Genomic DNA, 24,321 nt, shown 5'->3' with positions numbered 1-24,321 from the left:
ATATCTGGTTGGTGTTAGTGGATGAGGAGTTGTTCTTGGTGCCGTCGAACTTGCAAGAGTTGCAAGAGAAGGGTCCATGGGTGTGTCCAGGAGCGGCTTGGACGCAGTTGGGGGAGCGGCCGGGGTTAAGGGCTAGGAGGGTGGTGGCATCGTAAGTGATGCGAGTGGGCAGGGCAATACGGGGACCAGGGGGTCTGGCGCTGGGCGCAGGCCAGGCGCGGACGGGCGTAGACGGGCTTACCTTTGGCGCACCTTCGGCGCGAATGGGGCGCGGTCGCTGCGCGTGGACGCTGCGCGTTGGGAGGATCTACCATAAGTAGTACATGCTGCCTGCCTGGCTAGAGTAACGGAGTCTCTTTTCAACAATTCAGTATTTTGGGTCAGGGAATTCCCATCAGCAGCACGAGTTTTGGTCGGTATTTTTCATAAATTGTGGGTTTCACGCCCTGGCTGTCTGCGCTGACAGATAACGAGAGGGGTGTGTAATCAAATGAGTTCTTTTTTACAGGGACACGCATTGTGTTTCATGTGGTTTTGTGGGAGAGTAGGGGCGAGGGCGCCCTAAGGCTGCCTGAGAGAAGGGAGCGCTTCCTGGCACAGCCCCGCACTGCGAGCTGGGAGCGGAGGGAGACCAGACCCGGCTCAGACTGAGGGGAGAGCAGTCTCTGGGACCGAGCAGCGCCACTACCTCCGGAATACGCGCCGGCCCTGGCGCTAGGGTTATAGTGCAAACACACTGCCTGGCTTTCAAAACCGGCAAGTGCACCCTTTTCTAGAAAAATCTGCGTTCACAGCAGTTGTTGCTAATGTATAGCAGCTCTAGCCCGAAACCTCGCGCCTTGCCCAGGCTTCAGCTCGGGAGGAGCTCGCAGGCCGTTATGAATAATAGTCATATCGTGAAATGGCAGCCTCGACCCGGGGTGCACGGCCAAATGTCTGTATGCAAGATGTATATATGGAATATGCGCACACTCACAGGCAGGCAAACCACACACATAGGAAAACCACCCACAAACACACTGACACATGTATACAGAGAGGACCGAGACAGAAATACACGCGCGAAAACACTTGCATGGGCACCCGAACACCAAGATATGCACCAGTCTTCATAGGCAATCACAGACACACAGTCACACAAAGAGGAACACAGAAAAAGAGAAACGCACGTGAACACCAGCATGTGCACCAGTCCACAGAAATACAGACATACAGCCACACTCAGAGTAACACACAACACAGAAATGCACACGTGAACACCAGCATATGCGCCAGGCAACCACAGACACACAAAGACGGACACAAAACACAGAAATACACAGACTTAAACACCGGCATATGCACCAGACAACCACAGACACACAGTCACACAAATAGAAACACAGAAATAAACACGTGAACACCAATATAGGCATCAGTCCACGCAGGCAACCACACACACACAGTCACACAAAGAGGAACATAATTCACAGAAATACACGCGAACACCAGCATGCGCACCAGTCCACACAGGCACTCACAGACAAATATACACAAAAAGACTCGACACACATAGAAATACACATGTGAACACTGTAGTTCTGAAAATTCTGGACTCGTGCAACAAACTTTGTCATAGCATGACGATTTTTATATCAAAAGACCGATAATGGCTAGTACACCATGTACAAGCATTTGCGTCATATTCGAGTGGCGATTTCACCTCTAAATCGCCATTCTCGTCCTGAACCCTTGGCTTCCATTTTATGCTTGGCAGCCATTTTGTGAGTTGCCCTTCACATAGGCTTGTAACTACAGCTGAATTCGATATCAAAGGACACATATACCTTAATTGACTTTTCTGTGACCTGGGCAAGCTGGAACCATTGCCCCAAGCCAAACCTGTTTGGTCAGTTCCCCTCCCAGTGGCCGAACGAGATAGCATCAAAGCACAACAGGCCATAAACTGTTCCCATCGCACACAAACCCCCGCCCAAATCTTGCTCACACCTGTCCCTGCTCTTTTCTCTTCTTTTACCTTATGAAGAGGAGGAGCCCGGTTTTATTGGGGGTACACCGTTATCTGATGGAAATGTTGGGCCTTGTCGGGTAATTTATTACAAACTGGACACACTGAAATGTGGACTTGTCATCATGACTCTGCTTTTTCTTTGTAACGAAAATATGTGAATAGCTCACTGTAAATCCAAGAATGTTTGCACTGTAAATCTAAGAATGTTTGCCTGAGGCTTAATAATCTGTATAAAAAGAGAAGCCTGGCTCTGTAATGTTGAGCAGTCTCCTGAGAATATACACACTGTGTTGTTGTACTTCTAGGACGCTTGTTACTTGGTTGCAGCCAATAAATTCGATCTTTGACTTCACCTAGAAGACTTGTGTTTCTGTGGTCTGAATCAGGAAAGTACTCGAGGTCTTTGGGTGTTGCCCCTGACACCGCTGGGTTACCGGATCAGTACCAGTTCTGAAAAACCCAGTACCTCAGTTGGCGCCCAACGTAGGGCGGTATCAGCGGTACCGGTCCAAGCCAGAGGTTCGTGAGGATCTTCGTGTGGAAATTCCGGAGGACGGCCAGCCACTTCAGCGACCCCTGTATGTCGACGTGGTTCCGAAGGTCTTTGCTGCGAGGTTCCCCGCGTCCCGACGGCTACAAAGGACTGCTGCCCTGACTATCGCCCTGATTTGGACCCTTGATGTTTGGTAGAGCGAAACGTTAGACGAGTCTTCTGGTAACGTCATCGATACCTCAGTTAAGTATAAGTGGAGCGTCTCCCAGTCCTTAGTTTGTTTGGTGTCCCCTTTTGGGACCGCTTTGATTTGGAACTTGCAAGCCCCAAAGCCGAAGGACTCGTGTATTCACGAGAAATATCGTAATCGATAATCCTTTGAAGTTTGAAGCTAGACTAGAGAGCGAAGATGCCTGGTCTTAGCAGACTTGGAAATTTGTTTTGTCTTGGTTGTAATAATAGGGACTCCCGACTGGAGGACTCGTGTCCGGTTCCTCCGATTGGAACTCCAACCTATGAATTATATGTAAAACATGGAGTAGGCCCCATCACATACAATGAAGTGTGGATAAAATACACCAGAAAAGATGGTGTTTTAAAATGGCCCCAATATGGTAGCTTTGATACGGAAATCCTGGATAATCTCGAAGTTAAACTTTTTAAGAAGAAAGCGCGGCCGGCGATGTTTGACTCTTTCTGCCTATGGCGTAAGGAGGCCAAACAAAAGGAAATTAAATTAGCGGAGAAAAATAAGAGAGAAAGGGGTATCTCGATAATGCAAGCTGCTATGCAGTATAAAGACAATGAAGAAGAACAGATGAGTGAGAAGTTGCACAGGCAACGTAAAATGGTAATAGATAAATGCTACCCAGTTTTGCCGCATCTTCAGCAGGAAGCAGCAAAAGAGCTTGAAAAAGATCCCCTAATGTCGCATTTGTTAAGTTCACCACCCCCCTATGCGCAAAATGCTACAGCACCTCCACAACCTTTAGTTGTGCAACCCATGGTTGTTATGCCTGCTGTTCCTCCACAGCACCCACCAGCTACTCTTCAGCTGGCTCCTGTTCCTCCGGTGCAGCCTTCCCAAAGGCCATCAGCTTTTACACCTGCTCCTCCTATATTTCCTGCAACTCTAACTACTGTATCGACTACCACTTCTGGTACTCCTCCTGACACTGCCTCTGCATCGGCCTCATCTCACCCTGCCTTCCCACTAGTCTTTTCCTCGACTTCTCCGTCTGTCCGCTAGAGAGTGGCAAGCACTGTTTCTAGTCTTCTATATCCTTTGTTTGGAGCGGCAAGCCCGACTCATTCCCCTGAACACAAGCAGTTGCGTAGCCAACTGCCTGACTCTAGGGAGAAAGAAGTATTGGATAGTTTGGCACATAAATGGATTACTGACCCGATAAGATATGAGCTAGAATCTGTTATGGATGTCTTCCATCAATGGGAAGCATCAAAGCAGAGGTACGTTTTCGAGAAAATGTGTGTTTTTCTATGCGAAGACTTAGAGGAGGATGATTTGGACTCTAACCCGCCCGAGTTGAGCCATGTACGGTTCGAATTTTCAAAAGGTACAATTGTGGGTTCAGATGTTAGGAAAGCCGTTGCGACGTTGTTATCACTTAGGACTGAAGGTGTTTCCAAGTCGTTGTTTGATTATGATTCCTCTGCCAAGAAGGGAAGACAATATCCTATGAGAGAGGTTCCCCCAGTTTGGAGAGATGGGGACGCGAATGCTAACCCTATTATTCTGCCACATTTTCAGCGTGTGTGGGTACACGTCCCATGGAAGCGAGCCGAAGTTTTAGCCCTTAAGCGGACATTGCCTGATCCTCGTAAAAATCCTGCAGGGTATTACAAGGAACTGTCGTAGACTGCAGGTTCATGCATTATGAACTTGGCCGATATCGATATGTTATTTGGGAATGTTGTCCCGCAGCCTTTATGGGGAAAGATTTGTCATACAGACCATAATCAGGAATTAGGCGACTCTTGGGCTAATATTGCTGCCGCAGATGCCCTACAAACTGGTGGTGCTAAACCTGAGCCTTTGGTAGCAGAACTCCCTGGTAGGATCATTGATTACATGAAAACTATAATGCCTGCGATGCGTGTAAATTGGGATAAGTTATCTGCGTGTAAGCAGAAGAAAGATGAAACGGTGTCTGATTTCTTCACCAGGTTTGAAGAAACGTTTGTCGACCACAGTGGTCAAGATATGAGCACAGAAGGTGGTCAGCGACTGTTCGTCGATAAATTCGCGCACAATCTACTTCCAGATTTGTGTAAAAAGTTGAAGGATTCAGAGAGTTCATGGGCAGTTTCCTCTTCAGCACAGATATTGGCTACTGCGCAATATTATGAAAATAGAGACAAAGATGAGAAAGATAGAGCAGAAAAGAAAACTAAAGAGTTAAAAACGAAGGTCCTGTTACAGCAAGCATATTCGCCACGTGGTGGTAGTGGCCAGAATAATGGCGGTCAGAATAACTATCAGAATAATTATCAGCAACCTCAACAGTTTCAAAAGCCAAGAGTAGAGTATACTCAGCCACGCGTTCCTGTGGGTCCCAATCAGTGTTCGTATTGCAAGGAGGAGGGTCATTTTAAGTATAGTTGCCCTATCCTGTTACAGCGCGCAAATGGTGTGTCAAACACAAGAGATAGAGGTGTCCAGCAAACACCTAGAGGTAGAGGACGTGGAAACGTCCATCAGAATGCACGCTCCCTTCCGCCTCAGGATTCTATGAATAGGTTTGATCAGCAGATTAACGCATCTGGTAGGACAGCTCAGTACTACGCTGATGATTACTATGCAGAAGATGAGTATATGGAAGGTAATGATTGCTAGGACAGCCATAGACAAAGAGAGGGAGTTGTTTCAGTTCCAGTAGATCAGAGTGGACCATACGTTGAGGTGATTACATCAGGTGTGTCAGAACCTTTTCTGTTGGATACTGGTGCTACAAAGAGTTCTATGATGCACTCAAAACTCCCTGGCGCACCTTTGTCTGGCGAAATTAATGTTTCTGTAGGTTTTTCTGGCGCCCCGGTTAGGAACTCGATTTCATGTCCTATGTCCCTGTCTGTTGGTCCTTGTGAATTCGAAGCACCCCTTATTCTAACAACAGGTTGTGGTGAAAATTTGTTGGGATTGGATCTGTTAAAAAGATTGTATGCGACTTTGTACTGTTCTCCTTCGGGAGTACAACTTACACTAGGTAAGAAAGTGGTTTCTCCAATGTATTTGTCGAGGGATAAAATTCCGACAGAATTGCTGTCTCTACCTGATATTTTTTGGGCTACTGGTCCTAACGATGTGGGTCTCTTGGAAATACCACCATACGTTATGACATTGAAAGTTAATGTTAGGATGCCAAGAATTCCCCAATACAAAATTTCTAGTGAAGGTGAAAAAGCGTTGTTAGCGATCATTTACAATCTGATTGAAAAAGATGTGATTGAAGAGACAAGAGGCAATGTTTGCAATAGTCCTGTTCTGCCTGTTTTGAAAAGAACTGACCCCTCTCAGCCACCTGTGTACAGATTTGTGATTGACCTTAGAGAGGTGAATAAAATAGTAGTGCCACAGTTTCCAGTTGTTCCTGACATTACTGCCCTGTTGACTATGATCCCAGCCTCTGCAACCTGGTTTTCGGTAATTGACTTGAAGAATGCTTTCTTCAGCATCCCAATTGCTGAAGAAAGTAGGGATATTTTTGGCTTCAGTTTAGGAGGACGAAGCTTCCGCTTTAAACGCGCTCCCCAGGGCTACTGTGAAAGTCCATCAATATATAGTCAAGCTCTAAAAACGCAGCTTGATACGATTGTTTTACCTGAAGGCACTACACTCATTCAGTATGTTGATGACTTGCTTATTGCTGCAGATTCTGAGGAAATCTGTAAAGAAGCCACGTTGTCATTGTTGCATCATTTGTGTGATCTGCATCACAAAGTGTCCCTGTCTAAATTACAATATTGTCGACAAGAAGTGACCTACTTAGGTCATCTCTTATCGAAGGAGGGAAGGAAACTGACCCCAGAAAGAATCCAGGCAATAGCAAAATTAAGTGTGCCAAAAACACAGAGAGAAGTGCGTGCTTTCTTGGGTATTACATAGTACTGTAGACAGTGGATTCCAAATTTTTCTTTACTGGCCAAACCATTGGTGGCATTAACATGTAAAGATACACCCTGTGCCTTGGTCTGAAGAGTGTCAGAAAAGTTTTTCTGAATTGCGCACAGCATTATGTTCGGCTCCTGTGTTGGGTACCCCCAACTACAGTAAGCCCTTTACATTGTATGTCCATGAGCAAGAAGGTTGAGCATTATCAGTGTTGACACAGTTGTTTGGAGACAAGCAGCGTCCATGTGCATATTTTTTGTCGACTTTGGATCCAGTAGCTAAAGCATTGCCAAGTTGTTTAAGAGCAACAGCAGCAGCAGCTGTTTCGATTCGACAGTCCGCTGGTTTAGTGATGAATAACACGTTAGTGGTCATGGTTCCACATGCAGTGGACACATTATTGAACAGAACCAAGACACAGCCCTTAACTAGTGCTCGATTGTCAGGTTACGAACTAACTTTGTTAGCGAGCCATGTGCACATCAAAAGATGCAGCACATTAAACCCAGCCACGTTGTTGCCAATTCCAGTTGAGGCAAAGAATGCTGAAGAACAGCATGATTGTTTTCTTAGAACAGAAGAAGAGACGAAAGGAAGAATAGACCTCCAAGATACTCCTCGTGTTGAATGCGATGGTACCTTATGGGTGGATGGTTCATGCTTCAAGCTTCCGAATGGTGACACGACTGCAGCATATGCTGTCACCACTTTGCATACAGTTGTTGAAACTGCACGTATTCCACATAACTCAGCTCAAGCAGCAGAATTGATTGCACTTACAAGAGCGTGTGTGTTGTCAAAAGGAATGAAAGTAAATGTGTACACTGACAGTCAGTATGCCTTCGGTGTGGCTCATAGTTTTGGACGTCTGTTGCGTGAACGTGGGTTTCTGACTTCGCATGGAGCCAAGATCCAGCATGGTCAGTTGGTGAATGAGCTTCTTGAATCACTGACCTTGCCTCTACAAGTTGCGATTGTAAAATGTAGTGCTCACAAGAAGGTGACTGATGATGTTGTTCGTGGGAATGCATTTGCTGATGAAGTTGCAAAAGGAACAGCCAGGAAGGTGACAAGCCGAATGTATGTTGCAGGTCCTGCAAGATGGGTTGGCGATGTTGGAATGTGTGAGGACACGATAGAGAGTGTGAAATCGATCCAATCTGAGGCTACAGAGAAAGAGTTGAACACATGGAGAGAAAGTACGGGTAGAATGGATGCAAATGGTTGTTGGGTTGAGTTGTCAGAGCATCAGAGATGGTTGCTACCGGATGCGTACGTGCTTGCAGTGGTTACAATGGCTCATGGAATGGCTCATATCAGCGTGAAAGGGATTTGCAAGTTGTTGGCTCCAGTATGGCAAAATACTGGAATCCCTAAGGGCCAGATGTAGGTAAATCCGATTTACCGACTTTTAAATACTGAGTCATACTAATTCGGTATTTAAAAGTCGGTAAATTGGAAGGAGGCAGATGTAGGTAAAAAATTACCGAATCTGTAAGAGTCGGTATTTACAGATTCTGTAAATACCGAATCTGTATTTCCCATTGATTCCTAAGGGCCTTGAAGCCCATAGGAATCAATGTGAAATACAGATTCGGTATTTACAGAATCGGTAAATACCGAATCCTGCAAGGGTGCAGGGGGTGTCACTTGGCACCCTCTAGCACCCCAATTCTGGACTTGTGTGCAATGTGGCACACAGACATGCCCTAAGGGCATGTCTGTGTGTCACATTGCACAGGTGTGCATGCACAGATGTGCATGCACACCTGAATTCGGTATTTTACCACCCAATAGGATTGGGTGGTAAAATACCGATTTTTAAGGGCCAGTGGCACTCTTAGAAGTGCCACCTACATATGGTTTTTCCGAATCGGTAAATATACCGATTCGGTATTTTACCGATTCTGTAAATTTACAGATTCGGTAACTTTACAGAATCGGTAAAATATAGGCCCCCCTACATCTGGAAACCCTAATACCGGTCGGTAACGGCCGAATTCGGCCATTACCGACCGGTATTAGGGCTCCTACATCTGGCCCTAAGTGTGCAGAGAACATGGTTAAAAATTGCATGGTATGTCTGAAACACAATCCTGGTAGGGGAACCCCAACTCCAGCTGGTCATTTTGCACCTCGTACGTATCCGTTTGAGGTTTTGCAGCTAGATTTCATACACATGGAGAGGTGCAACAATTTAAAATACGTACTCGTTGTTGTCTGTGCCTTCTCAAGATGAGTAGAAGCATATCCCCTAAAGGACAATACTGCCTTGTCCACAGCGAAAGCCCTTGTGAAAGAGTTTTTCCCTAGATTTGGAATGCCTAGAATGATCTGGAGTGACAATGGGAGTGAATTTGTGGGTGAAGTGATGAAGAAAGTATGTGAAGGGCTAGGCATCCGACAGAAGTTCCATGCTGCAAACCACCCCCAATCAGCTGGATTAGTAGAATGCTACAACGGCACCCTAAAACTAAAGTTAGCCAAGATTCAAGCGAGCACTGGTCTTAAATGGCCTGACGCTCTGCCCTTAGCACTCCTATCCACCAGAATGACTGTACATTCCAGGGTGAGACTTAGTCCCTATGAAATTGTTGTCGGCCGTCCGGCCAACATATGGGAGTGCCCAGACCCACCAAGTTCAGTGAAATTGAACACCCTGTTTTGCTTGACTATTTGTACGAATTGACGGCTAAATTGCGTGTTTTACACCAACAGGTCCATGACTCTCTGCCTCCGGTCTCTGAAGCTCCAGGCCATCAAATCGATCCTGGATCCTGGGTGTTGGTGAAAAACTTTCAACGAACAAAGAACGAACAGCCCAGGTGGACCGGCCCACACCTCGTCCTTCTCTCCACAAGATCAGCCGTTCGTGTGGAAGGAAAGAAGAACTGGATCCATGGGATCCACTGCAAACGGATCCCCTTGCCTTTGCCCTATGACCGGTGGGTCCAGGAGGGTGTCGCCGACTCAGAGACTGAATCCGTGCCCTGGTTCATACCTTTCAGTGATGCTCGTGTGAAAGGAACAATTACAGAACAAGAGAGTGACAATATTTTGCAACCAGCCGTACCATCATCAGCCCGATTGGACACTACAGAACCTGAAGTCTTGTTTCAAGACCATACAATACCAGGACAACAACGGTATAATCTGAGGCCAAGAAAAACGAACTAATAAAAATGAACTAATAAAAGTTTTTCTTTCCCCCAAGTACTATTTTTGAAAGCGCAGCTCTCCCACTGAGAAACTTGCTTATTTTTGTTTTTTCGAACCGCCATCCGGGTTCTGCTACTAGGGCTGCGATTGCCCAAAGTCTTTGGGGTGCAGCTGGCGACGTTAGGTCGACAGTTCTGGTTGGTCTAAGGGAGTTGCCCTAAATCAACAGAAGCATTCCTTAGCAGAATCAACCTCCCATCGCGGGCAGCATTGTAGAGAGGATGGAGTTTTTCAAAATGGAGAGATTTGCCAAAGCTGTGAACTTTAAAACAAGAATATGTGGATTGATGATAAAGAAACGTTTTTTATTATTATGCATTTTCCTGTTATTAAGTGCAATGATGTTTTTAATAGGATGTGTACTGTTTTCTTTACAAGTGACCTTTGCACCGACTACAATGCCCATACCTCCTCCTACTGTCTCTGCACATTCTTTTCAACCCCTTCCTGAACATGAGTCAGCTAGGAGATTAGAGTTTATTAATAACTCCTTCATTTAGCTCTTGCACCAACACCAACTAGTAATGAACACGACTAACTGTTGGGTGTGTGGTCTTATGCCTCACATAACGGATAAAGGTATCCCTTACCTTTTCCTGCCATTCAGTCACAATGGTTCTGTGTGGGCATACAGGACAATGTTCATTTATGCACATGAAGTCTACCCCCTATGTTCTGTAACAGACAATCCTAAGAATAGTGCTCTAGTTAAGGGTATAGTAGATATGATTAAGGAAGATATTTCCTATGAGACTATCCCGAGAGATGAGACGCTAGTATACATAGGATGGAAAGTGACCGGTTATGGAGCTACTCTGAGTGAGAAACAGCAAGCTAAGAGATCATCCCCGATTTGGATTGTACCCCATCAGGGTCATCTGTGTCTGCAAGGTACTGGCAAGAATCCCAGAGCTCAGTTAGGGAAGAGTGTCTGTAATGAAACGTATGTTTTTGCATCTCAGACTTCCCCTTCGTTTTTAGCAGCTAAGGGCACCTATTTCATCTGTCATGATAGAGCCTATACATGGTTGCCCCCTGACTTTTTGGGCACATGTTTTGTTTCGTTCCTGTTGCCTCCCACCTACACAGCAGCGGCAGATTACCATAAGACAAGGATAGTTAGAGGTGTCTTGAATAATGAAGACACTGCAGGACAAGAATTTGGGGATTTCGCAAAGGGTTTTCTGCCGTTCTGGGGACCGATGGTTAACAGCAGAAACATAAGGCAATTAGCAAGGGTGGTTGAATCCACCGTAATTGAAACTGCTGGTGCCCTTAGTAACTTGACTGCTGAGCTCCAATCGGATCGTCTTATGACCCTTCAGAACAGGGTCGCATTAGATGTCATACTTGCAGACCGAGGTGGGGTGTGTAAACTGATCCAATCGAGTTGCTGTGTCTTTATTCCAGATAACGCTCAAACAGTGTACCAGGCCATCTCCAAACTGCATAAAATTTCCGAATCTATTCATATGGATAAAGGGGATTGGTCTTTTATGGGATGGTTCTGGGAACTGATATCCGGCTGGGGATGGAAAATTCTGATGGTCATTGGGATGGTCTTAGCCATTCTTTTCCTGTTCTGTCTGTGCGTGCAGTGCGCTCCTGCAATATGTGGCCTCTGTGTTACATCATGTGTAAGGAAGCCTGTGTCAAAAGACGAACTGAGTACCAGAATGATGTTACAGCAACATCTCAATGACTTTAGGAATATAGACCTGGACTCAGATTAGCATGAGATTAGGTTAAATTGCCTATGTAAGGGCAAAAGGAGGGTTTGTAGTTCTGAAAATTCTGGACTAGTGCAACAAACTTTGTCATAGCATGATGATTTTTATATCAAAAGACCGATAATGGCTAGTACACCATGTACAAGCATTTGCGTCATATTCGAGTGGCGATTTCACCTCTAAATCGCCATTCTCGTCCTGAACCCTTGGCTTCCATTTTACGCTTGGCAGCCATTTTGTGAGTTGCCCTTCACATAGGCTTATAACTACAGCTGAATTCGATATCAAAGGACACATACACCTTAATTGACTTTTCTGTGACCTGGGCAAGCTGGAACCATTGCCCCAAGCCAAACCTGTTTGGTCAGTTCCTCTCCCAGTGGCCGAACGAGATAGCATCAAAGCACAACAGGCCATAAACTGTTCCCATGGCACACACACCCCCGCCCAAATCTTGCTCACACCTGTCCCTGCTCTTTTCTCTTCTTTTACTTTATGATGAGGAGGAGCCCGGTTTTATTGGGGGTACACCGTTATCTGATTGAAATGTTGGGCCTTGCCGGGTAATTTATTACAAACTGGACACACTGAAATGTGGACTTGTCATCATGACTCTGCTTTTTCTTTGTAACGAAAATATGTGAATAGCTCACTGTAAATCCAAGAATGTTTGCACTGTAAATCTAAGAATGTTTGCCTGAGGCTTAATATTCTGTATAAAAAGAGAAGCCTGGCTCTGTAATATTGAGCAGTCTCCTGAGAATATACACACCGTGTTGTTGTACTTCTACGACGCTTGTTACTTGGTTGCAGCCAATAAATTCGATCTTTGACTTCACCTAGAAGACTTGTGTTTCTGTGGTCTGAATCAGGAAAGTACTCGAGGTCTTTGGGTGTTGCCCCTGACACCGCTGGGTTACCGGATCAGTACCGGTTCTGAAAAACCCAGTACCTCAACACCAATAAATGCACCAGTCTACACAGGCACCCACAGACAAACAGTAATAGAGAGAGGAACGCAAAACACAGACATACACATGCGAACACCAACATATGCACCAATCCACACAGGCACCCACAGATGTACAGTCACACACATACAAAGAGGAACACAAAACACAGACATACACACGTGAACACCAACATATGCACCAATGCACACAGGCACCCACAGATATACAGTCACACACATACAAAGAGGAACACAAAACACAGACATACACACGTAAACACCAACATATGCACCAGTCCACACAGGTAGACGCACATACAAAAAGCATTCATAAAACTTCACAACATACCATTCCACAACACAAAATACCATTCCACATTATTACACTCAATAACCACAATCCCACTCCACACAATTCCAGTAAACTCAATAGCCAGTAACTGACGGTAGTATGCGGTCACTGATGGGAGTATGCTGGGAGTGTAAGTTCCCAGCCCTCGGAGTCTGAACGTGGTGTGGGGAAAGTAGCTAGGATAGGCAGAAGGATCACTGGACTGCAGGGAATAATGTCCTCATGGCTGTGTGATACTCACATGGCTCAGGGGCTCAAGAAAAGTGGTGGCCCGCTTACTCCAGGTAGGGGAGTGAGTACCTCATTTATTTTCCATTAAGGTGTATGGATGGGATTAGTGGCAGGTCTGGTCGCCAGTGAGCAGGGGTGTACAGTGAACTCCGCTCCTGTAGATGCTGTGCGCATGTGTGAGACTATCTAAAACACTCCTCCCTGCAGCAGAAGGGAGCCTTATAAGCTAGCACTGAAGTAATTATTTGGTAGCATTCAGTATAAATACTTGACCCACAGGTGACTTACTTGGCCGATCATGTTGCAGGCTGATGTTCCAGTCAAGTTAGAGTTCTGTGTTTAAGGTGTTTATGTAAACTACATGCCGGAAGCAGTGTTTTCAGTTCTCTATTGCAATTAATTGCAAAGAATGCCCCCAGCTCATTGCATTTACAGTGTGGAGGCCTCCGTGCAGCCTGGAGGAGAGTCATTTAACAACTGAGCGTTTCAGTTCCGACACTGGTCCAAGTGATGCTATAGATGTACACTGCGAATAACAGTAAAGCAAGGCTTCAGTTCACAAATAAGAAAACCTGTCACGGGTTAATTGCCTTAACTGAGCATTATTTAAAGTGGGCATAACAACTAAACATCTAGAAAGAGAGATAAAAAAGTGACATTATTAGACATATGCTTACAGAGACAGGTCTATATGGGCTAAAATTTAAACAGGACATGCATTGGAGGAATACATTAATTGTGACTAAGTGGCAGAAAGAGAAGGAAAATGGACATTATGGAAATTACACAGATTTAAAAACTGAGATGCATGTCTGAATATTTACAAAGTATGAAAATGATCATCAGATGTACTCACACACTCCTGAAAGGCAGACTCCAGAGCCCCGATCACCACATGCTCCTGACAAATCCCTTTTTCTTTCACAAACTGAGGGTCTGACTTATAAAGGCGTCGGGCAGTTAGGTGCATTGGAGGTTGTGGTCCATCAATCCCTTCCATGATCACCTCCAGTTTCTCCTTTATGCAAAAGTGCAGATACTGTGCTGCCAATGTAGCTGCCACTGGTCCACCATGGCCATCAAACAGAGCCCAGTAACAGGAGGTCACACACTGTGGGGAGATGGTCAAATATTAGACTGACAAAAACATAACACCACCTCTAGGTTGGACTTCTGAGTAAAATATCCTTTGTTGCCAAGATACACAATTCGTAATAAGTTAGCTGCAACTACAAAATAAACTCGGTATATCTAATGGACAATTGCTTTCGAACTTTTTTCCAATCAAAAGCGGACGGTTCAAGGAGAAACATGCTTATTTCTGATAGCCATATTATTGCCAGAAGGTCAAGGACTGTGCCAGTAATTCTGTCATTATTGGGGAGACCATCTAAAAAATATTCAAGAGAAATGTTTTGATTCTGTAGCATCTGTGGTGACCATTTGGTCTATTTAATTACCGCTTCCATGTTAACCATTAACTCTGCTCCTGCCTAGTGGTGAGAGGATTCTATTGGTTATGTTGAAACCAAGTATATTTTGCAAAACTGCACTATTTGTCCAAGCCCAGGTTAGGTCTTCATATGTTCACCGCCAGGCCCAGACATTACAATGAACTACAACATATCATGAGCTATTTAATCCCAAAAAGTTAAATGTCCTGTTTTACTTCTCTCCCATGGTTAGCCTTTAGCCTAACTATGTTAGCAAGTAAAGATATGTGTAAGTAAAGTGAATGAGTGTCGCTAAATCTATTTGTTGTAATATTGCTTTATTTATTTTATATGTACATTTGAATCTCTATATACAGGATACACCTGCGGACCATGTAGTACCACTCCGACCACCATTCTTTTTTTAAAAAACATATTGTATTGCCATTTGAATCGAACGGTACAAACATACATAAGATTCAGTACAAGATATACATATTGGAGCATATCGGATTACATTTTTAACGCCTCTTCAAACCTGCTGACAGCATAGAACGGATAGGGACATAGGATAGTTTTGAAGTAATCAAGGATCATTTCATGGTAATGATAGGTTCATACATTTAATCAGGTCTCAGTGAACCTCATATTGTGTATATTACTAAACCTTATTGTAGTCAAATAACATTAATGGCGAATCTGTGGATTGTAACTCCTTGGTGCTCTATGCGTATATTGACAATTGGGAGTTGTAAATGTAGTCTTAGCAATGCCTGAAATAATAAACACAATTAAAGAACAAACATATGTAAAGGAAAAAGAAAACAATAACAAGGTTGTTGTGAGGGTCTGAGTACTAATGAAGCGCAGAAGAACCTGCTTTAGATAGAGTGATTCTAAGGGTCCCAATAACATTCACTGCATTACGCTGGAGGCAGGGGAGGAAAGGGAAGGCACCACAGCAACAGGTCCCCCCAGACAAAAAGTTTGCGGTAAGGGAGCTAGATCACATCAAGGGGATTACGCGTACCCTCACCTTGTAGATTGCCATCCACCAAGTCTCCCACATTACCATCATAACTACTATCCCAGGCTCCAAGTGCCTCCAGTCACAGGCCCGCCAGTGGGAAACGCCTTGTCCCCTGTGCATCTTCCCAAATCAGTGCTTTCTCTTCTACTCTGCCCCATATGTCTTCGTACCTTTCTCTTGTCACTACTGTTGGACCCGCCCCAGCCTTCCATCTCATTGCTATACGTCTTCTTGCAAAGATCAAAGCAAGATCTAGTGCCAATCTTGCGTGCCTTCGGTCTAGGGAACAATCCTAGGAGACAAACCTTTGCTGTATAAGGGAGCGAGCGAGTGATCTAGCACCCCATTAAGTGTGGCAACTAGAGTATTCCAGAAGCCCTGCAACTTCAGGCAGCTCCACGTCATGTGTTGGAATCCAGCCTCTGGGTCCCTACATCGGGGACACGTCTGTATATCTCCTCCATACATGACCTGCAGTCTATGGGGGGTCAAATAAGTCATGTGGATATAACTAAATTGGACTAATTTAAATTCAGTATTCCTAGAAATATGCTTAGAGATCCCAACAATCATACCCATTCTGTGTCTGCCAGGTCTCTGCCTAGTAATGTTTCCCAACTCTCCCGAATCTTTACCAATGGTTTTGTGATTATCTCGAGTTGCGCTTTATAAAGTCTCTTCATGAGGTGACGTGCAGAGCTCAAAGTCACCAATGTCTAAAGGATAATGTGGGTTTCCTGCTCTCGTCGGCTCTCGGGACACAATCCCTAAATGTCCTCACCAGAGCGTGATAATTCAAGAACTGGCCTGGGGGCCAAATCATATTGTGATAACAAATCACCCAGTGGGATAAGCTCACCCAATTGGAAACAGTCTCGCCAGCAGAAGCCCCTGATTATCAACCAGCCCAATGGAACATAGAATTTCAAAAACCTTACCATCCAACCACTAGGACAACCACTGAAGTTGGGAAGCCAAATAGTATCATTCAAAATCACCCAAGCCTCCATCTCCCGGGGTTCCCCGGAGTACTGCCAGGGAGACTCTGATGCACCCCCTCATCCCATATCAGTTCTCTGAGTAGGGAATCCAAGTGGGTAAACAAAGAGCGTGCTATTGAGACAGGGAGATTTACAAAAAAGGATAACAGTCTGGGAATCATGATCATCTTAGACAAGGAGATGGGAGGTTATTTTAAGGATTGCCAGAATTGTACACAGGCCTTAAGTGATCGTATCGTTCCAAATTGCCTTTTTTGAGATCATCCAAAGTATGAAACAGCTGGAAGCCCAAATACTGAAAGGACCGAGGTGACCCCCAATGGCATACCAGGTGCTGTGCCACCCCCAATATCAAGGGGAAAATGTGAGTTTTGGACTAGTTAACCCGGTGGCTTGCAAGTACTGAAAACTCATTTAACAACATCAAGTCATTGGCACTCCCAGTTTATTATCTGTTAGGTAGAGTAATAAGTCATTAGCATATAAAGAAATAATATGGTCTTTGCGCTCCAGAACCACCCTATGACCTGCACCTGTCTGTCGAAACAGCTCTGCCAAGGGCTCAATGGCCACAGCAAACAAAAGGGGAGACAATGGGCACCCCTGTCTGGTGCCCCATTCTACACCATATGAAGCAGAGATCACACCACCTTTCCTAACCCTCGCTGTAGGACTGGTGTGTAATAGACTCATCCATCACATCCAGCCATCTCCTAGGCCCAGCCGCCTCATAATTACATGAACAAAATCCCATCTTATCAAATTCAAGGCCTTATCTAGGTCTACCGACATAACCAAAGCAGCTGGCCAGAAGCCAATATCCTGGTGATAGAGGATATGGTATAGCTATCAGAGGTTCCCAGAGATGGATTTGAACAGAATGAACCCATTCTGGTCGTCAAGGATGAGAACTGGCATGAGGGGAAGCTATTGCATCGCTAGTATTTTACTGAGAATCTTGAAATCTCCATTTAGCATAGAGAGAGGGCGAAATTCTGATGGGCGCAAGGCTGATGACTTAATCTTGGGAAACGGGACCACCAGTTCATCTTCCATTGAATATGGCAGGGAGCCCAAGCGCAACGATTTGGCACATAGTGTCTCTAATCTAGGGACCAGGGAGGGAGCAAATGGTAGAATAAAACTCTGCTAGCAATCCATTTGGGCCAGGGGATTTCTCAGCAGCCATGCCTTTGATGGTCAAGCGGACCTCCTGCACCATCACCAGTCCCCCCCTGTCCTCCCGTAGAGCCAGATTGAGCGTATGCAATGGCAGTGGCAACAGAAAATCACTTCAGGGTGTTATAGAGGGTTTCATAGTAGTCGCAAAAGGTTGCATTAATAGCCCCGGGTGAGTACAGCAATATACCTTCATCAGATAAAATCTGGGTTATGGTAGCTCCTTATGACTCCAGGCACACCAACCACGCCATAAGCCTGCCCGATCGCCCCCCCCGACCCCTCCTCTTGTACTCTAGCAAGCTAATCTCATAAGACAAGGCACGGGAGACTGTTCAGTGCAGCATTATATTGACCCGTAACTTCTGTGAGTTGCACTTGAGTAGCGTCCTACCCATACTATCACCCAAGTCATGCAAACTGTGGTCTAGAGAAGAAAGCTCTTTATTTAGCTCTTTTTTAACCTCAACAGTCTGCCCATTCAACAAGGGGACCCGTAGCGGTACCCTGATTGAATGGAAAATACTCGGAAAAGGTCGCTTGTGGGATTCTCTAAAGCATGCATCTTCAAGGAAGGATGGGTTAAGGTGCAACGTGGCAATCATTGGGCTTTCGGCAAAGGGGCTAATTGTCAAAAGCAACGGATATAATCCGATAGTGTGCACCCTAGATATTCAGCATGGGTCACACTTGGGCCAAGACAGGTCGAGCAAACAAACATGTCCAATTGTGTGTGTAGTCTATAAAGATGTGAGTAATAAGAATAATCACGTTCCTGTCTGTGCTGCACTCTCCAGATATCAGTGAGGCCCCAATGTCCCACCCAATTACAGAAGCCCTTGGAATTCTTACAAACCAGCACCCCGGGTATAAGAGGTGTAGACCTATCTAAATGAATATAACCCACACATTGAAAATCGCCTCCTATAATGGGATCATCCGCTACTAAGGAGGACAAAGGTAAGGATAGCGCCCGAAGGAAAGGGATCTGATCTAAGTTTGAGGTAAATAGACTACCCAGAGTAACTTCTCTACCCAGCAGCCTGCCCTTAACCAGAACATAGCGGCCCTCTGGATCAATAATAGTGTGGGTAAGTTCAAAAGGGGTTCCTGCCCAAATCCACAACGCCGCTGCCCCGGGAATAAGCAGAATAGGAGGCTGCATAAAGTTGGCCACCCAACCTACGTTGCAGGTGGATGGCTTCCTCTGCACTAAGATGCGCCTCCTGCAACATCATGTTTTAGGCTCTCTGGCGACACAAATATTGGTGAATATTATGTTGTTTGGAGGCAGAACGTTCCATGACAATAATTTTATGTTATAATGACCGTTTCTCAAGGCTGGCACCAATATAGAACTCCTGTCCCACCTCCACCCGACCCCCCGTCCACCACCTAGCAATTTCAAGGCTATCCATGACACCCAGGACAAAATAACAACATCCCAACTACAAACTCCCACTCACAAGGGCAGTCCAGCAATGGCTGGCCGTCCAAACCTGTAAAAAAACACATTATTAATGAAAGCCACCTTCCGATTACCAGCTGGGGCAAACCTGGTGGGGACAGGAAAAAAAGTGCAAAGAGCCCAGGTACATGCCAGCCCATCACCTAGGGTAACAAAGAAGAGATGCCCACCAAAGGCCACTGTCTGCGAGCCAACTCCAGGGCACCCCTGTTGTGCCCATCCCATACATAATCCCCAGCTCTGACCCGACCAAAGATGAACAAATCATGCAATAATACTATATGCTCGGGTTTATTCCAGTATTCACAACCATGTACAAGAAGCAAGAAAATCAATTGGTAAAGGAATCAAATTATGTCATCTACAGACTGTGGAGTTATAACCGGGAGACCCTTTCCACCCAGGGCCGAGCTCCCTGAGTCAGGAGCCGCTGAGTGATGATCCCAAGAGGTGACTAAGCCAGCATCAGTCTTTTGTGGCAATACTATTTCGGGTAGGGCTAGCATCGCAGCTTGTGTTCCATCTGTGAGGAGGAAGGCCTCTGCAAAGAAGACCTCTTAGTGGGAAGTTTAAGCCATCTCTTGGATCTCTGTCTAGGGGTACGGGACTTTCCCCAGAAGCCCAAGAACAGCGCTCCTGCCTTGTGTGACTCTAACCATGAGCATACCGCATTCAGAGTTTCACAAAAGTACGTATTGCCATCTAGTACGATGCAGAGTTTGTCAGGGGACATCAATGAATACTATATGCCGTCTTCACGAAGAGCCCTCTTGGCTTCCCCAAAGGATGCACGCTGGGACTGCACCTTGGCCGTAAAGTCCGGGAACACCAGCACCTTACTGTTCTCAATAACAAATGGGCCTTTGGTGTGAGCCCTCTATAAAATATTATTTTGGTCCTTATAATAAAGTAATCTACCCACCACTGACCTAGGGGCGTCTCCCAGGTGCCAGTGGGGCGAGCCTGCGCTCTGTGAGCCCTTTCCAGGGCAAAGAATTTTGTGGAGTGGCAAGGTGCAACTGTTAGGCTAAGCCAATTTTCTAGAAAATCTGTTCCTTCAACCCCCTCAGGGAGTCCTATCACTCTGATGTTGTTGCAGGAATTCTGGCCCTCTGCATCTTCAGCTCTACGTTCCAGAGGGAGCACTTTAGCAGTGAAATCTTCTACTTTGCTGCTGTTGATTATTGTTTGGGAAGAAGTTCCTCTACGAACTGTTCTACGGTTTTGACTTGATCCCCTAGTTTGTGATATTCTGCCTGTAGTGGGCCCAACCCACTAAAACGGCACCAATGTCCTGTTGGAGCATTGTCTTAGTGTCCGTGATAGTGGTCACGACCCTAGCCAGGTGAGAGTGGACTGAAGCGTCATTTACCTCTCCATCTTCCGTTGACACCGATGGTTGGAGTGAGGAATTTCCTGTCTCCAGTTGGGGGGCTCTCTGTTTCGGTTTAGATTGGCCCATAGTTGCAATCAGCGTTACCCAGAACCCAAATGGAGACAGGATCCGACTGACTCAGTAAATTTGGATGTGATTCTCTCCTAACGGGTCTGTGATCAGATGTAATTGGAAGGTTTTTCCACTCCTCCTCAATGACTTCCCAGGAATCATGTAGCAACCTTCTAAGTCACTAGGCCAGCTGGGCTCCAACTCAGATCCTGGCCACCTCTGCTGCACAGCTGCAGAGCTACTGTAATTAATGTAGGCGGGATCCACCTACAGTTTCAGGAATACTCTGTATCCAGAGGCAATCTTGATGGAGCTAACACATGCCACAAGCCGCACGCAGCAGACACAGGTCACAGAAATTTCTTCCAGGTCTCACAGCCGAGGTCGATCTACGCTACAGGTGGTATGTCGCAAAGGTGATTAGCAGGCAATGAACGCACTGGTGGTGGTTCGAGGGAACACAGATCCCTTGTGGTGGTACGAGGGAGCACAGATCTTCCGCCTCGCTTTGGGCGGCCAGCAGGCACTGTACCTTCCCCCAAGGTGGGGTGCCACGCCCGGTAGTTACAAGCCTCGAGCTGCTCACACATAGGGAGTAGGCTCCAGGCCAGGCTCAAAGCATCTCGTCATTCCGCATTAGGCTCTCTTCCAGGGAAGGGGGAACCACAAGACGCTCACCCCCACCTCAGTCGACTGCCAGGACCTAGTCCAGGTCGCAAGCACTATCATCTTTTGGTCAGTTGAAGACAGTCGGGCTCTTCAGTCGCGGCCTTGATATGAGTCAGGGGGCCTGGCGGCACGAGGCAACGGCATCCTGGGGGAGGTTGGCTGTCTGTGCTGTGCACCCCCAGCATCTCCTCGCTTCAATCTCAGGATTGGAGACCCCAGCTAAGCTCCACCCAGCCCAAACCAGTGCTTTCGTTTGCCCGTTTAACGGACCACTAACATAGTCTTGATGTTAAAAACCATTTATGCTTGCCATCACAACAGTTCAAGTCAACCTTTATCTTCATCTTCCAAAGAGTTTCAGGGGAGGGAAGAACAGCACAAACTGTGCTCAAGCAATACACCTAATTCTCTTTTTTTTCAATTTCAACTTTCTTCTCTTCCTGTATTTTGTAGCCATTTTCCAGAGAGCTTACTGCTCTCTTCAGTAGTACGTTTGAGGCATCTGATATATATTCCATCTATATTAGAACTAATGCTTTCACAATTGAAGGGCATGTGATAATCTGAACTTCATAAGCATATCATTTGCTCGGGACCCAAACTCTGCACGACTGAGTCAGGTATACTTCTAGGACATCTTTAATATCCTGTGTAGAGTAATTTTTTGAGGCCATAAGCACTGAATAGGTTAGTCATATTTGCTTAGTAAACTATAACAATAGAGGTCACTCAATACACTCTCATTAAGTAAACTAAGGACGTAAGAAGGGAAAGGGGATTAGCATCCTCCTCACTCTATACGATTGTTAAATCAAGCAATGAACGAAAGGTTTTCAACAATTATACTAACTACACAGCAAATATCAAACTATTTCTTAAGTCTAGAATCATTTCAAATTGAAGTAAAAGGGGATGGACCAGTATTTCACCACAATTTTTTTAGGGTTTAAAAACGTTCAGTGTTCCAAAAGAGATTCCACTCTCAACCGGCATCATCTATGGTACTTACTTTTAGTAACAAAGGTTTTTTTCATACTACGATGTTTGCCCACCCACTCTGAGAGAGATCATTTCTCTCTCAGGATATTAGAATATGCTTTCTTTCTTCAAGAGACCTACATCATCATATGCTATTGTGCTCAGCACCTCAAGATCTTCCCTAAATTGTTTAGTACTTGAAGAGCCAAAGACTGAACTGCTGAGACAAGCTTAGTGGAGGAGTTCTAGTGTACGGAGAGGTCAATTGTCCTTCACACATTGACGATGGAACACTAAATGCTGGGGGTTGGTTGCAAGTGGTACAGCCACAAAAATGAGTAAAAGCCATGTTCGCCCACCTCACCTCACCCCACGCCACTCCTTCTTCTTTTGAACTTGGACTTTATTGATAGTATAGCCACCAATTGTGGCTTACCAGTCGGAAAACCCTTCCTCCTGAGTACTCATCAGTGGAGAAGCCTGGAAAACCGTCTCTAATGGAAAGCAAATTCTGTCTGTGTATGGCCCTATTCAGGCAGCATTGTGGAAGTAATGCCACACCTGTGCTAGAGACTGATTGGCTACTACAGTATTAGCACCATCTAAAGAATGCTAAGACTGTCCTAAGAACTAAACCTAAGGGTATTAACTGCTGCTGGTTGCCTGCCTTGTCAGTTGAATGAAAGTGTGAAACATGGACTAAATGTTAAAGAAAGGAAAGAATCAATAATGCCATCCTCATCATTTGGTCCACTATACCTCTTAAACTACTAGAAAACTTTAAAACCTGGGAGAGTAAATGAAATCCTTATCTCAATTTTACCTCACCATCTAGCAAATACGATGAGAATACTTTTTTGAACTGTTTCATGTTTTAAGGCACATCCCTATAAACTGAGATATAAACAAAGAGATTAGAAAAGAAAAGCTTTGCTACAACTTAAAAGGGTCTTCAGACACAATGGAGACGTTTAGACCACCCAGTGTAACTCTAACAATGTAGGATGCATGCTTTATGTCATTGTGAAAAACATTATGTTGGTAAGACTACAACAAGCATTTGCAATGCAATAGGTCTCGCATTAGGAAAGTGTGAGCTATTGTTATTGTAAATGACAATTATTTTAATGTGTTGGCTTTGAAAATATATAAATTAATAACATTGTTATTCACAAAGTCAATAGCTTACACTTTCCTAATGTGAGTCCTATTGGCTATGGCAATGCTTGTTGGTAGCAAGCAAGGACAATGCTGTTGTGGTGCTGAGTGATGCTGTTGTGGTGCTGAGTGGTGCTGTTGTGGTTGGGCTGAGTGATGTGGTGGTGTCCCAGAGTGATGGGGTGGTGTCCCAGAGGGATGGGGTGGTGTCCCAGAGTGATGTGGTGGTGTCCCAGAGTGATGATGTGGTGTTCCGTGAGTGATGTGGTGGTGTTCCGTGACTGATGTGGTGGTGTTCCGTGAGTTATGTGGTGGTGTTCCGTGAGTGATGTGGTGATGTTCCATGAGTGATGTGGTGGTGTCCCCGAGTGATGTGGTGGTGCCCCAGAGTGATGTGGTGGTGCCCCAGAGTGATGTGGTGGTGTCCCAGAGTGATGTGGTGGTGTCCCAGAGTGATGTGGTGATCAGAGTGATGTGGTGGTGTCCCAGAGTGATGTGGTGGTGTCCCAGAGTGATGTGGTGGTGTCCCAGAGTGATGTGGTGGTGTCCCAGAGTGATGTGGTGGTGTCCCAGAGTGGTGTGGTGGTGTTGTGAGGCGTGCAGCATTGTGAGGCATGCAGCAGTGTGAGGCATGCAGCAGTGTGTGGCGTGCAGCAGTGTGTGGCGTGCAGCAGTGTGAGTAATGCAGCAGTGTGAGTAATGCAGCAGTGTGAGTAATGCAGCAGTGTGCAGCGTGTAGGAGTGTGAGGCGTGCAGCAGTGTGAGGCATGCAGCAGTGTGAGGCATGCAGCAGTGTGCAGCATGCAACAGTGTGAGTAATGTAGCAGTGTGCAGCATGTAG

General features: G+C 45.5%; 2 protein-coding genes and 1 pseudogene across 4 annotated transcripts in view; 2 read left to right on the top strand and 1 right to left on the bottom strand.

Annotated features, from left to right (window-relative positions):
• PPM1M (protein phosphatase, Mg2+/Mn2+ dependent 1M) overlaps positions 1–24,321 on the bottom strand; it is a 335,956-nt gene that overhangs the window by 105,783 nt on the left and 205,852 nt on the right. For all 3 annotated transcript variants that reach the window (XM_086939022.1, XM_086939023.1, XM_086939021.1), the window contains one exon: positions 13,974–14,228. In XM_086939022.1, the coding sequence (XP_086795148.1) occupies positions 13,974–14,228 (255 nt within the window). The remainder of the gene's footprint in view (positions 1–13,973; positions 14,229–24,321) is intronic.
• On the top strand, positions 2,914–5,358 carry LOC147692798 (uncharacterized; annotated as a pseudogene).
• Positions 10,578–11,585, top strand: LOC147692797 (endogenous retrovirus group PABLB member 1 Env polyprotein-like). The gene has a single exon (XM_086936834.1). The coding sequence runs from the start codon at positions 10,578–10,580 to the stop codon at positions 11,583–11,585; it is 1,008 nt and encodes a 335-aa protein (XP_086792960.1).

The sequence above is a fragment of the Lissotriton vulgaris genome, chromosome 9 (genome assembly GCF_964263255.1).
Source record: "Lissotriton vulgaris chromosome 9, aLisVul1.2, whole genome shotgun sequence".
NCBI classification, from domain to species: domain Eukaryota; kingdom Metazoa; phylum Chordata; class Amphibia; order Caudata; family Salamandridae; genus Lissotriton; species Lissotriton vulgaris.
The sequence above is the reverse complement of the archived record's forward strand: the minus strand, read 5'-3'. Positions and strand labels throughout refer to the sequence as shown.